The sequence below is a fragment of the Akebia trifoliata genome, chromosome 4 (assembly GCF_017979445.1).
Source record: "Akebia trifoliata isolate Shusen 1 chromosome 4, ASM1797944v1, whole genome shotgun sequence".
Lineage (NCBI taxonomy): Eukaryota > Viridiplantae > Streptophyta > Magnoliopsida > Ranunculales > Lardizabalaceae > Akebia > Akebia trifoliata.
The window spans coordinates 45121743-45136840 of NC_141378.1; the positions used below are offsets into that span (position 1 = coordinate 45121743).

Sequence of the window (15098 nt, forward strand, 5' to 3'; positions counted from 1 at the left end):
GAGGTTATAAGTTTCAGATTGAGTTGATTTTTTGTAATGATGATCTCCTCACCATAAAGATCATCCTTACAAAAAATTTGCTCAATCCAAAACTTTTAAGCCATTTAGGACAAATTTTGTCAACCAAAATTGTCATCCTAAGATTATCAGGTGAATGCTATAATATATTTCCACAAGGCAGGCATCCTCTTTGGGATTAAAGGAAGTAAAAGTGAAAAAAAATAAAGTTAAGAAATATTATTAAAAAAATGGAGGTTAAGGGGTAAAAAATAAAAAACAATAAAGTGCGTTAAATGAATGAAAGAGAAAATATAGTAAAGTTAGAGAGGGCGAAGATAAAATCAATAAAGTGGGCCCTATAAGAATTGTACTTGGATAGGATGTTTATGTTGTGTATTTTGGTTTTGTGCTTTGGTTATGTGTTCTAGAAACAAATATATTTAAACAGCAATAGAATGTAAAGGCATGAAGAAATTTGAAAAACTTATCGATGATTGAGGTACGAAGAAGCTATTGTCTTTAAAATTAAATTCACGCCCCTTTAGAATTATATACATAGGGTAAAACACTCCGACGGTGAGTTTTCAAGATTTAACAGTCACAAACTTGCTAACCGTGCACTCGAAAATATCATACTTGCAATGAACTCGATCAAACCAATATAAACAACAATGTATTGAAAAGAAGCTAAGAGCAAAAGTTGAATGAATTTGTTCTCTGTTATTTCTGTATAGTAGAAAGATAAAAGAAAAACTAGAAAGTAATATATTCTTTTGTTAACGTTGGGGCCCTTTTATAGATCACGGTACTGGGCCAACATATTAAAACTTAATGAGGCCAATGTTTAATACATAATAACAAACCCAAACCCAAGCTTGGCGCACGTGTGTTATTGCGCATGTGATGTGCGCACATTAGTGTTTTCTAGTGAGTTGACCCAAACACATATGTTGCAGTCCACGATGCCTTGGGCTCCCATGTGCGTGCAAAGACCAATTTCTTTTTCACTTATATCTAAGCAATAGGGAGGGTGAGATCCTTTATTAATTAAACACTACTCTTATATTTATTTGAGGGATTAGAGTTTTAAAGAGTTATTTCTACAATTCTCACAAATAAGAAAAGTAAAGAAAATTTTTGACTTTCAATTTTCACATAAAAGAAAAAAAAAAACTCTTTACTTTAGGTTTCACTAAAAGAAGTCTTTAGTTCAAAACTTGCCCCCAACAAGACACTATAAAAAATTATGAATTTTACTACAATTTATCGTAATTGGATGGAAGTTTGTCCCCCACAAAAGTATGCCCTACAATTGTGTTTTATTATATAGATATCGAAGCAACATTTGCAAATTCACATATATCAAAAAAGTCTTTGTAATTTAAAATATTGATTAAACACATTTTTTTTTTCTAAAGATTATACGTTAATTGGAATTTGAAATCAGCTACTATAATTATAAGGTCTCTCGAGGTTTGATTTTCTTAATGTTTAACCAAGATGACCCTTATTAGAAATGTAAAGATGGAGGTATTTATAAGATTCAAATTTTAGAGTGGAACCACTTTTACCCTCCCTTCTCTTAGTAATAATAATTAAAAGGTGACATGTGCAAAAACATACGTATATGTATATGAAGGTTTTACATGTAATTTTAAAATATTAATTAAAGAGTTGTCTTAAAGATTACATGGTAAAAAGAATATTTTTGTCATGGTGAAAAAATAATCAACTTGATAATCAGTCATAAAATCACAATTATTGACCAAAATGACCTTGATTAATCACTTCTTCTTCGCTTGATAAAGATGTAATGTCACCACAACGGAGGAGGACAATATGGGGTTTGAGTAAGTATTTTTTTCTCGTAGGAGTGTGAGCAAAACAACCGTTCCACATGCGGCGCAAATGACATCAATAGTACAGAGAAAATTTCTCTCTACCACAAATTTTCGTTTTAAGATTTAAAATTATTATCGCATTTATAACCAAACACCACAGTCATCTAGCTTTTATACGAAAAAATTTATATTAAAAAAAAAAAGAGAGGTTTTTCGAGTTTAATCCAAGAAATTAAAAATGAATGATTTTCGATCCGATAAAGAAATTTTATTTTTCTACAGTTACACGAGAGAAATTCTCTCTCTATCGCTGGTGTTATTGCACCACGTGTCAAACGACTGTTGGGTTGTGAAAAAAATCTATCGGGTTAGCAGTGTGAGTGGGGTAGGGGTTGACTCATTTACATGTGTGCACGTGATTTGATCACGGAAACGTCTCATTCACGTTAGGTTTACGTTAACGACACCACCATCACCATCACCATCTTAGCCACAACCACACCCACACCCACGCATGATCTCACAACGCTAATTTGTCTTCACAAAACTCGTTTATTCATTTTCCTCACAAGTCTTCCCCCCTATCCTCTTTAATACTCCTGTCTGTTACACCACCATCACCATCTGACCCCCACCCACACCCACACCGACGCATGATCTCACAACGCTAACTTATCTCCACAAAACTCGTTAATTAATTTTCTTCACTAGTCTTCCCCCCCAATCCTCTAGATTTTAATACTCCTGTTTGTGTTTCACTGTAAATGCAAATTTTTTTGCAACTTTAATTTGTAGTGCTTTATTCACAAAAAATATAAATGATTTTTATTTATTTATTATATCAAATATGATGTTTATTATCATACATTTTATTTCATTAATTTACATGTAATATTTGGATTGGAAGAAATTACATAAATTTTCTTGGTCACTCACTTTTGTGTGTGTGTGCGCGCGCGTGTGTGTGGAGATTTATGACTTATTTTTATTGTTTATGAAATTTTAATCAATCTTTTCCTACTTACATAATTAATTATAATAAATTTAAGAGTCCTGATAATATGACTCGCCAGGAGGCATGCTCAAATGACTGCATGACATGGACAAGTTTGGGAACAGTAGATCTGTATGCCTTGGGATACACAATTCCGTTGAGATACACCTTTTTATGGGGAAGTGCAATTGTGTAACCTGAGATGTATAGATCTACAATACTCGAATTTGTCACGTCATGGAGTCATTTGATTATGCCACCTGGCCAGTCATATTATCACAACTCTAAATTTAATATTCATATGATTGTGACTAAAGTTTTCTTACACGTATTCTTTGCTAGTCATAAGATTTAATTTTGGGGATTATGACACGTATACTATTTGTATGTTTTTTAATTAGTTCTTTTACTTAAATCAATTAATTTTGTGAATTATGATATTTGAGTCACTCACCAATTTTATTTTTTAAAGGTATCCAGGTTTCTTATAGCACTTGAGTACTCCTCCTTGGCTAATATGCAGTCCCCTCCTCTTATATGCACATGCAATTTCTGAGATAAATTCCTAAGGGTGGCCCCTAAGGTGGGATTCGAACTCAAGACCTCCTCTTCTTGAGGCGTGGTATAGGTTATCTCACCAACCTTTAGATTGTTACACTCACCAATTTTTCTTTTGAACGAGATCATTTTACGTTTTTTTCACCTAAAAAAATTGTGGGGTTTTCCCTATCTTTCATTATTTTCTTTTAATTTTATAATTACGACCTTTTACTATGATTTGCATGCACACTGAGCATGACTGTAGTTTTAAAATTAAAAAACTCAACTCGAATGCTCATCAAGTCTAGCCGTGATGACTCCCAAGTTAACTTGGGTCAATAAAATAAAATTATATTAAAATTATAAATCTTTAAAAAGTAGTCTTTTAATATATTTAAAATAAATAATATTTATTCTTTACGTCTCTAAATAAATATTAGGGGTGCAACTTGGTCCGGTTCAAACCGAGAACCGAACCAAATTGATAGCTTTGAGGTGGTTTGGTTCGGTTTGGAGTAAGTGTGGATTGGTTTCGGTTTACGAAAATGGAGAACCGATCAATTTGATAAGGTTCTCGGATGAAACTTGTATAGAACTGAATAAAACCGAGAACCGAGCTCTTATACAATAAATAAATATATATGTATATAATAATTATTATGAATTATTTTAAGAGTTAAGACATAGATTAATGGTCTTTTTATGAAGAGATTAATTAGTTATTGTATGAAATTTTATGTTTATTTTTTCATTAAAAAAATATTACTTTCAATTTATATAATATTGTCAACCCATACAACCAAACTTACTTTAGATTGGCTTGGGTTGGTTTGGTTTGGTTTGGTTCTTATTTAGTGGAACCGACCTATGTTGGTTTGGTTCTAATTTGACCTCAAACCGAACCAAGTTGCACCCCTAGTAAACATTAAGTGTAACCACATAAATGGGTCAAAATTTTGATCCAGCTCAGTCAAGTTGATGAGTTCTTAATTATTTGTCAAGTTAGTTCCATCGAGTTTTGGGGCTGACTCACCTAAAAATCTAATTGAGTGAACTTGACAAGTCTTAGAACTATTATTTCAACTAACCAATCTCGTGCATATAATTTAAATAGAATGACTTGTAGTAAAAATCTTGAGATATGGTGATGAACAGCAAGATTAATCTCTCATCTTTGAGTTTCAACGATGTATCTATAATTTCATTTTATACATTGTAGCTTCTATAATGTTCCTTCGAACCTACTGGATCGAGTTGAACTTTTTTTTGACTGGTCATGATTGTACCCATTGTTGTTCGACATTTTGGATCTTATGGTGGTTTTGCCCGTGTGTGTTTTTTTTCTTATCAATAAAATTCAGAGTATTCTTTTTCTAGCTAGTAGATTCTACTACCAATTCTATGTATATATATGCACATGCCCATGATATCTTTGTCAGGACCCTAAACCAGTTCGTGAAAAGGTCTGGACCTGTTGGAACACTTCAAATTTAAGGCTTTAATTACTTAGGCACGTAACAAATCACCACGCTTTGCAGTTGATGTCCACGATGACTTTCCCTTTAGGTAGGACGCTTCTCAGGAATTTTATTTTCTTGTAGCTCAAGGTCCTTGGAGGGCACTTCTCAAGGATTTTTCTGTAACCTTCCCAAATAGCCTTTTTCGTGACTCAAACCTAAGACGTGGGATGGACTATGATATCAAATGTCAAAAACCTAAACCAATCTGCCAAAAGGCCTAGAGCTATTGGAATGAATAATGATTTTCTGAAGCCCCCATTGACACACGCCCCCGAAGTGGCATGTGGTAGAATCATAGATTATTTTCCTCTTGATACATAGTTGCACATGTTTATGAGGATGTACATTTGTGTACCCTGAGGGAAAAATCTATGGTTCCAGCCCATACCATGTCAGAGGGTGTATGGGGCACATCAGAGGGAGTGTTAGAAAATCACGACACTATTGAAACATGTTGAGTTGAAGCCCTGAAACACTTAGGCATGCATGTAACAATTTCTTTCACTAGGAATCTTCATCTTTGACTTGAGGAGAGTGGGTGGGCGTTTGTCCATGAAATCAACTTGCAGGTGTTGATGGTGCTTATGACTTGGCTTCTATTCTTTTGGATCGGGATATAAGACCTTCTTCATTTTGATACTGTCGGGTGTCAAGGATATTAGAAGTGGGATCTTGACTTGTATCTCAATGTATGTGTCACTAAATGCTTGATTGGTATTTTCTTTACTCCTACATCACTAAATATGTAAGACAAATAACTAGAATTGTAGTGAGATTTTAGAAAGTTGAGAATATTGACATGAGTTGACCCAGAGAGATTCTATTGCCACAACAGCGCTGTGGCACCCCAACATGTGTGCTAACTCTTCATTACTATCATATGATTTGGGGTGTTCTTAGTTAAAATTCGTGTATCAATAGAATATCTATTGACAATATATATATTAAATTTTTTTTTTTCAAATGAGAAGCAAAGTTTAGCCTTGAACTTGGATGGGTGTTGACGGCATTTAAGTGGGACCGTGCGCCCCCCTGCCACTACTGGGCACATGCGTCCAAGTGGTTGTTGGGAGTGGCTACCAACCACCCCCCAAAAGGCACCTACATTAGTTAACAACAAATCCCAGATTCGAAACTTGTGTCCATTGTTCTACACTTTTGAATATTATACAACTACTCATGACCAACCTGTTAACCTATTAACCAATATGGCATTTGAAGAGCTGTGATTTTATGACATGGAGGTTGGATTGCATACTCGAAATAAAAACTTATTATTATAAATATATATATACAGACGTGCGCCTAACTATTGGGGCAAGGCAACTAACCCTTTAGAGCATAGTATCTTATCCAAATCCTCTACGTACATGCAATACCCTTAAATCACACATAAGATAAGTTGGGATAAATACCTATGGATGACCAGTGAAGGGGGTTGAAACTCAAGACCTATATCTTTTTGAAAGGAGGCCTTGGCCATTATATATAACTAGTATGTGGTATGTGCAAACACATATGTATTACAAAAAAATATAGAATTTTATTAAAAATTAAGATTCTTTTATAATTAATTTCAATAATTATTATAAAATTTTAGATAGATGATTTAGTTTTATGTCATTATAGTATTGAACCTTAGGAGGTTATTTCATTTAAAAAAATTAAGGAAAAATGATTTAAAAAGAGTTAACTATTTTACTATGTACAATAAAAAAGTAATATATTTTTCAAAAATTACATAAAACAGATTTTGTTGGACAATCAAATGTTTTAGTAACTTACTGGACTGTCTAGCATTTTAAATGGAGGCTAAATTGCTAGGGGTGTTAAAGTAAATTATTAAAACGTTAGACAATCCAACGTTTTAATCATTCAGAGGGCATTAATGGTAAATCAATGTATTTTAACATATCAAAACACTGGACAATCTAGCGAGTTACTAGAACATTGGACTGTCCAACGACTTAATTCGTTTTTGATAATTTGTGAAAAATAGATTCTCTTTTGTAAATCTTAGAATATCTAACTCTCTTTCAGTACTTTTCCCAAAAATTAACTAGCGTGTTTGTGGGAGAGTCGAGCATTTGCAATTTTATTTTTTATATCTAATATTTCAAAGGATATGCATATCTGACTCGCATTTGATTTGGAGATATTTTGTATGAGCAAATCAATTGAATATATATCCAATTGTGACTATAGTGAATTAGCCACGTAGTAAATGATTGTGTAAATAATATATATTTATGTTAATTATTATTATATATATTTATAATTTTTTTTGAAGGGTATATATATATATATACTTTTATCAAATCAAGTTAGTTTAGGACCTACCAAAAAAATTGATTATTCGGATGGAATTCGGAAAAACACATAAATGTATTATTTTGGATTTAGTAGCAATTTCATGATCCATCGACAGCCCTGGCAAATGGCAACTCCATGTGAATAAAATTACAAAAGCCATAACACATTTGGGTATCCCGAGGCATACATATCGATGATTCCCAAACTTGTCCACATCAGGGAATCGATTGAGTATGCCACCTGGTGAGTCATCACGACTCTTTGGATAAATAGGATCGGGTGGGGTTAAATTGTTAAATTAAGGTTGAGCAATAATTAAAATCCAAACGTGAAGAAGGGAAGGCAATAATAATTTATAAACAACACAGCCTTCATAGTCATTATTCAAGACTTTCTTCAAAGGATGAAGAATAGAAAAGCTCATGGAAGCTTCTTATGATTCTACCTAACATGTTGAACAAACAAAGATGGGCCACATTTTCAAAAGGATCACCATTTTAAGGTTTCGCTCCTATGTTACCATTTTAAGTTTAACCTATTTTAAAAATTATTATATCGCTAATAGGAAAAAAATCAAGTTTGTGCAATTTTATAATAAAGAAAGACTGTCAAATTAAATGATTAAAGTATTATTTTGTGATGTATAATGTATCATGTTACATAGTATTATTATTTTATTAAGATTAGAATCAATTATGACTATATTATGTTTTCTTAGAGAGTAAGTTGTGGGGACAACTAAGAGTACCAAAAAAAAAAAAAAAAGTTGTGGGAGTAATTAAGAGTAGAATTATTTTTTATTTTTTTATTTTTTGAACGGAAATATGTGAAAAAATCGCAATAGCAAAGATAATACAATTACACAAAATAGAAGGATTTACGTGATTCGACAGTGTGCCTACGTCCACAGAATAAGACAAGAACAATCACTATTTTCTCTCTTAAGTTTTACAACCTTAGAGATTTCTATTTATATAACTAAGAGTAACCAAAACAAGTAAAACTCCCTAAAACAGAAACCCTCAAAAATAAAAAGTCCCTTAAGAAAATATTATACGATTGTCCTTTTCTTACTTCTTAAAAAATTTTGAACGGAGGATCTGCCCCTGCATCCTTGGGAAGGGGTGCTGTCTCCTTTACCCATGCGCACTGACTGGGTAGCGAGACCCCTGTAACTCTGTGTAGCACAACATAATACAAGACATTTACATAACACAATAGTGGTAGAATTTTTTCTCCACCGCTAAAAGACCCTTGGTAAGATTTGAAATCTTACTAAATTAGTGAGGAAAGTGTTTCTCTCTCTTATACTAGTAACACTTTCTATTTTCTATTAAATTGGCTCGACTAAGACCGTGTGATGGTTTGAGCAGTCAAGTTCTGGATGTATCAGTTAATTAATATTATCAAGAAGTTTCCTTCGTATTATGTTTGAAGTCTTTTTTTTTTTTCACCTAATCAACAATATTAGAAAACAGTATGATATAGGTACGATGTAGAATAGAGAATGAAATCAACAAAACCTACTTCATATTTTCTATTATTTCTTTATTTGTTTTAGTCATCTACGATAGTAATTAATTAATTTGGCTAGTAAAAGATGTACAAAGGGATAGTGTTCTGTGTGTGTGTGTGTGGACAAGACAGGTTACCTAACCTCCCCATTTCACATCTCCTCCTCTTTCACAGCTGTATACATCAGTTCAAACCAGAAATCCAAACTCTTAAGGAGAACCAGAAGACAGACCAAAAGTTCTATGGCATTATTCATTAATAAATGAAGAAAGAAGAAAGTGCACATGCATGTATACATTTCAAAGTCTATTTCAAAATATCATCATCAAAGTCTATTCTAAAGATCTGCAATCTACTGAGTAAATCTTGATCCTCCATTCAGTTCTATCTCTCAGCATTAATCACCAACAACCAATGGTTTCTTAAAACCTTAAGAGAATGGTTGGTTTACAGGACATAAATAATTCCTGAAGGCTAATGATTTTTTGGCTCAATTTTTTTCACTCGATATATACTCGGCTGACATGGCAAGGGCACAGAACCATAGATCTTTTACCATGTGTACCTGAAGAAAACGATTTATGATTTTGTACCCTTGCCGTATCATTCAAATACAGATTGAGTGAAAAAAATTGAGTCAGAAAATCATGATTCATTCCTTAAAGAGTCGTAAACTTATAACACTCCCTTTGACGTGGCATGTGTTAGAACCATAGATTTCCTCGAGATACAAAATTGTACATCTCCATAAATATATACAATTGTGTATCCTGAGGAAATCTTTGGATCTAGCCCATGCCACGTCAAAGACCGTAGGGTTAGGGGGGGGGGGAGGCGTATGTTAGAGAAGGGTGTTAGAAAATCATTATTCTTCCTTAAAACCATCTTTGGAGAATAAGGAAAAAAGTCATGCTAAAGTGACCTCACTGGGAGATACACGGGGACATCTTAACATGGTGACGTGCGCATGCCCGTAGATGCATTTTCTCCGAGATACGAGTAACATGCATCTATGGACATGCGCGCGCCATTATGTCAAAATGTCCCCCCTTGTGTCTCTCTCTGAGGTCACTCCAACATTAATCATAAGAAAATACAATTTAATAATATTAAGATGAAAATTGAAAAAAGGGAAAAACCATTTATATATGGTATTACTCATAGAAGGGGATTGTAGGGTATATAAGAAATACCACACCATGCTAATAGCAACAAGTCATGGGTCCAAGTAACCTCGTAGACTTGAGATTTCAAAAGTTCGATCTAGTAGTGAGATGATCAGGACGTGAGCTGGGTTCAGAACGTCGTGAGACAGTTCGGTCCATATCCGGTGTGGGCGTTAGAGCATTGAGAGGACCTTTCCCTAGTACGAGAGGACCGGGAAGGACGCACCTCTGGTGTACCAGTTATCGTGCCCACGGTAAACGCTGGGTAGCCAAGTGCGGAGCGGATAACTGCTGAAAGCATCTAAGTAGTAAGCCCACCTCAAGATGAGTGCTCTCCTATTCCGACTTCCCCAGAGCCTCCGCATATCTTTTATAGCACTATTTCTCTATAACTCTCAATAACACTTCATGTATAGGTGAGGGAGTGTGACATTGAGAAAAACTAACACCACAACCCTCTGGTCTTAATGCTTTAGATCTTATTTAACAAAAGAAAAAAAAATTGAAAAAAAAAACTTTTTTACTTGATCAAAGACTCTGAAAATAGATGGTCAATGTTCTCTCAATTTTAAACAATTAGATTTTACAATCTTATTGACATGGCAATTATCCAACCGTCACTATGCGCTACAGAGGGATATAGAGAAATAACACTGCAATGGATGCCTTCCCGAGATGATCAACACATCCTAAGGTAGATGATGTAGGACAAGTGTCAACAGAGACCTTGAAGTTAGAATAATGTGTCGAGACCCCATTCTTGAATGGAAACATCAGATCCCAGACTCTTCATTTTTTAGCCAGATTTGTCAATTTTGTTGTTTAAGGAAGTTTTGTTTTGGTAATAATTTTAGTTATAGAAGTCAGAATCACAAACCATCAATTCTACCTTATTTCTAGGCTTAATTAGTATCGGTCTATTTTCGCAATTGGTTTGTTTTTTTTACTATTTTTAATAAATTTTTTTTTTCTATTTTAACTATTTTCATGATTTTATAAGAATAGTACTCTTTTTCTATAAATGGTATTATAATTAAATACACGGACATCTTTGATTCTATAATTTTTTTTTTAATGAAACCATTGAGTAGAGAATTTGACATGAAACTCATACTTTTAGTTTTATTTTTCAAAAATGTTAGAAATCAATAACTATCATTGTTAGAAGTCAATAGAGATGAAACGGCTAGGAGGATCATCACGGATTCATTTATGAGACCAATTTCGAATGGTCATATGAGTTCATGTGGCGAGAGAGCTCGCATAACAATGAATGATAAAGTCCATAACTTTTTTTTTGTCAACTTGAAAAGAAATTGAATTTTTTGATGTTACTTCTCCGTAGAAAAAACAACGATAACAATAAAAATCGGGAAAAAGCTTTGAAGGGCCACCCCTCTTCCAAATTTCAAAGGAATCCTCCTCTTTGGATTACACATATGCGGTGTGTCCAGGGAGCTATCTTAAATATTACTGAAAAAGTAAGGTGTGAAATAAATACGAAAAGTCACATGTCAAGTTGTGAAGAGGATTCCTTAGAAATTTTGAAACGTGCTGCCCACTTCAAAGTCGGACTCTAAAAATTGCAACCAAATTAAAGAAAACACAACACAAAATTAATGAGGCTGGGCAAGATTACCAACATTTGAAAGTGATAATGATATCAAAGTCCTGGGCTCAAATCTAGCTAGCATAGAGTTATTGAACTCATTAAAAACATGCTTACGAAGATAGGTCCTACAAACAAAGAAATATCACAACAAATTAATTTACCAAATCAATTAACCTACCCCACTAATGGTCAAGAAATCACCTCGACAATTTAATTAGAATATATAAATTATAAGAATTAAGAAGAAGAAGAAGATGTTGCGGAAAAGCTCCCTTCAATCGATCAAGACTGACAAACTACGAAGATGAAATAAGAGAAAACGAAGAACACAATAGATTTATGTGGTCGACAAAATTGCCTACATCCACGGATGTCGATGAGAATTCTTTATTGATGAGAACCGTTAAAATACAATACAATTTTTCAGGTTTCTGAACTTGGAATATATATGGCATCCTAGGGCAAAACACGCATTTTTAATTATGAAAATGCCCCAGAAGTTATCGATCTTTTGACAATTTATTCCAAAACTTTCAATTGTTGAATTGTTCTCGAACCCCGACTTTGTCATTGGGCGAGATTGCAATCTTGCCAGCACCGACTTATTGAACTCATTAAAAACAAACTTACCAGAGCTGCTATTGCCACATCAAATCCTATGTAAATCACCAAAGCCCCTATCTTACGCAGGAGGGCTTTATGGTCTGCCGTTGAACTGCACGGAGCACATTCGAGTCCAATCCAGATTGTCGATTGACCAACTGAAGCAGGTTAGATTAACGAGGAGGGTAGGCTCCTTGAGAACCGCACGCAAGTGTAGTTGTCACATTTTCATTTATACACAAGGCGGATGGCCTCGTTCAAAAAATCTGGGGACCGATGCGATTACGATTGGTCCATTGCATCCTGCCAGCTTTGTGAATAAGCTAAGGCTACAGGGATGACCAAACACAAGACTTCTCTGGCGGGCTTGATGGGGCCACCTAGCCGAGAGAATAGAACTTCCACGGACTGGTGACAAATAGGATCACTGATTTTTAGTCATTTGAGTTTTCATTCGATATGCTCAAAATGAATTCTCGATCTACCACTCAATACCCCACTTCTTTTGCCTCTCAAGTCTCAATACCCCAGCCGAAGGCGCCTCAAGACATCCAAAGTGACCATACAGTTGGTGTGGCATTAGTAAAAGTTGGGGTGGCAATATAAAGCCTCTTAAAAAAATGCAAACATAATAAAATGTAGTATGCAAAGCTTTGGTGAAATGCCTGAAAATCCAGCTATTAGAAGGTAGAGGGGTCTTTCATTGAATCTGACTCTTGTCTATGTTCCTCAAAGAAATTAAGGTTGAGGCCCTTCCCTAGAAGGTGGACTATTTATGTGGTTTCGGGTTCTGCCCTTGAATTCTTTGTACATTATTTTATTTTAAATATATTCTTGCTTACTTTAGCAAAAAAAAAAAAAAAAAAATGCATTATTGAATAAGTCGAAAAAACCCTTATATCTTGATACTAAAAACTAAGAAAAATCCAGATTGGGTCCTACAAATGAAGAAATATCACAACAAATTTACGAAATCAATGAACCTACCCAGCTAATAGTCTAGAAATCATCTCTATATTTAATTTGAACTAATTAAGAAGAAGAAGAAGAAGATACATACATATCAATCAAAAAAAAGAAGAAGAAAGAGAGAAGCAGATTTCTCTTTATCCCAGTCTCACTTCATCTCCAGCATCTAATAATTAAAGATTAAAGTGAAACTACTCATTTGCAATACCAGGTTAATTAACGGTCAAAGATTTCTATAAAATTTCTAAGAGAATTTAATTAGATAATATTGAATTTATGTGCTGATAATTATACAGAAGAAGAAGAAGAATAAGAGAAAATTAGAGAGATTAACATATAATAACATTATCTTTCTTTTCTCTCTCCATTCAATTGTACTAAATTATCAAAACCCCATCACTATTATTTCATCTCAATGCTTCTATAATCCAAAATTCCTGTCTTGAAGCCTGAGAAATGACTACTGCTCTTATTACTACAAATACAATCCTTACTATTCTGCAAACCCAACCTGCAAGAAAAACAATGACTTCTTCTCTCTCCACTCTTCATTGGCTCTTGTAGGTATTGAAAAGGAGGGCTAATTTGAAGCTCAAGATTCAAGTCTGGACACCGTTCTTTGCTTTGAATCTTTCCTTCTTTGCACACGAACCCACCATTAATCTTCTCTTCTTCCTTAGTAACAGCAGCAAAAGAGATCGTTGTGATATTCGATATGGATTCATTTAACGGTTGATGTGTCCCTGGGTCGATTCCTTGGCCCAATAATTTCCTCCTTATATGGGAATTCCAGTAATTCTTTATCTCATTATCAGTTCTTCCCGGTAATCTCCCAGCTATAAGTGACCATCTATAACCAAAAAAAAGAAACCATTAAAACTACAACAAACTTTTTGAGAAATTCTAATTGAATTAAGAATATAATTGAGGTCATGGATTGAAGGTTCGTGCCGTTTTAGTAGAAAATTTTAATGTTTCGTAGGATATCAAGATGAGATTAATTACTTGTTACCGAGTAAGCTATGTAGTTTGATGATTAGGTCATCTTCTTCGACAGTGAAATTGCCACGTTTGAGGTCGGGGCGTAAGTAATTGATCCATCTAAGCCTACAGCTCTTGCCACATCGAAGAAGGCCGGCAGCCTTTGGAAGGGACCGCCAGCCCCCTTCACCATGTGCTCGGATGTATGTTATTAGCCGACCATCTTCTTCTTTGGTCCATGCTCCCTTGTTAGTATGAGCTTTCTCACAACAAGGAGACCTACCCATGTTGTATCAATGGTAGGTGGTAGTGGTAGTTGTTGTTGTTGGTGCAATACGGCACGGCCTTGTAATGTGTATTTATAGAATTTTGACTAAGGAAAGAGAAGGAAATATGGCCTTTATTGCTTCTAGATATGAGTAGGTAAGAAAAAAGGTTTATAGGGTACCACATGGAGGGGGTTGTGTTGATGATATGAACACCACAATAAAATAAGTAACCTTTAGGTAGGTGAAAAAGTACTTAATTTGAATAAAGGAAATAAATTTAATAAGTTGGACCCACAAAATTTTCCTAAACGCAATATGTAAGTTTAGTCAATGCACATGCACGAGGGTTGATTAATTATATTATGTTGTTTGGTTGAGAAAAGTGGCAAGTGGCCTTTTTTTTTTCCTCCTTGTGACATATCAAAGTTGGAAACCTACTCTCAGATCAACTCACCTCGTTATCAAATATAGTCTTGACTAGTGATACCCAAAATATATTTCATGAATCCCCAGAAGTTTGTAGAAGAAGAAGTTAAATCAAAAGATTAAAGGGTGAATTGAGTTGAAAATGAGCTATTTACAATTTTGGCTTACTGTTCATTTTAAATACCAAAACGTGAATGATCATGTTTCCGTTAAAAAATAATTCAGAACGGTAATGAATTCAACAATTTTAAAGTGCCTATTTCGTAGGTTTAAAGCAACTATTTTCAATTAGTCAATTTAAAAATATTCGAATTTGTTATCGTTCACATTTTGGTAATTAAAATGGACA

General features: G+C 34.2%; 1 protein-coding gene across 1 annotated transcript; it reads right to left on the minus strand.

The window, feature by feature from the left end:
* Nucleotides 1-13324: 13324 nt before the first annotated feature.
* LOC147405244 (myb-related protein 308-like) lies at nucleotides 13325-14435 on the minus strand. The gene is made up of 2 exons (XM_086437811.1): nucleotides 14079-14435; nucleotides 13325-13923 (listed from the first exon to the last, which is right to left on the minus strand). Exons 1-2 carry the CDS (start codon nucleotides 14339-14341, stop codon nucleotides 13476-13478), a joined length of 711 nt encoding a protein of 236 aa, XP_086293937.1. The 5' UTR covers nucleotides 14342-14435; the 3' UTR covers nucleotides 13325-13475.
* Between the last annotated feature and the right edge of the window lie 663 nt (nucleotides 14436-15098).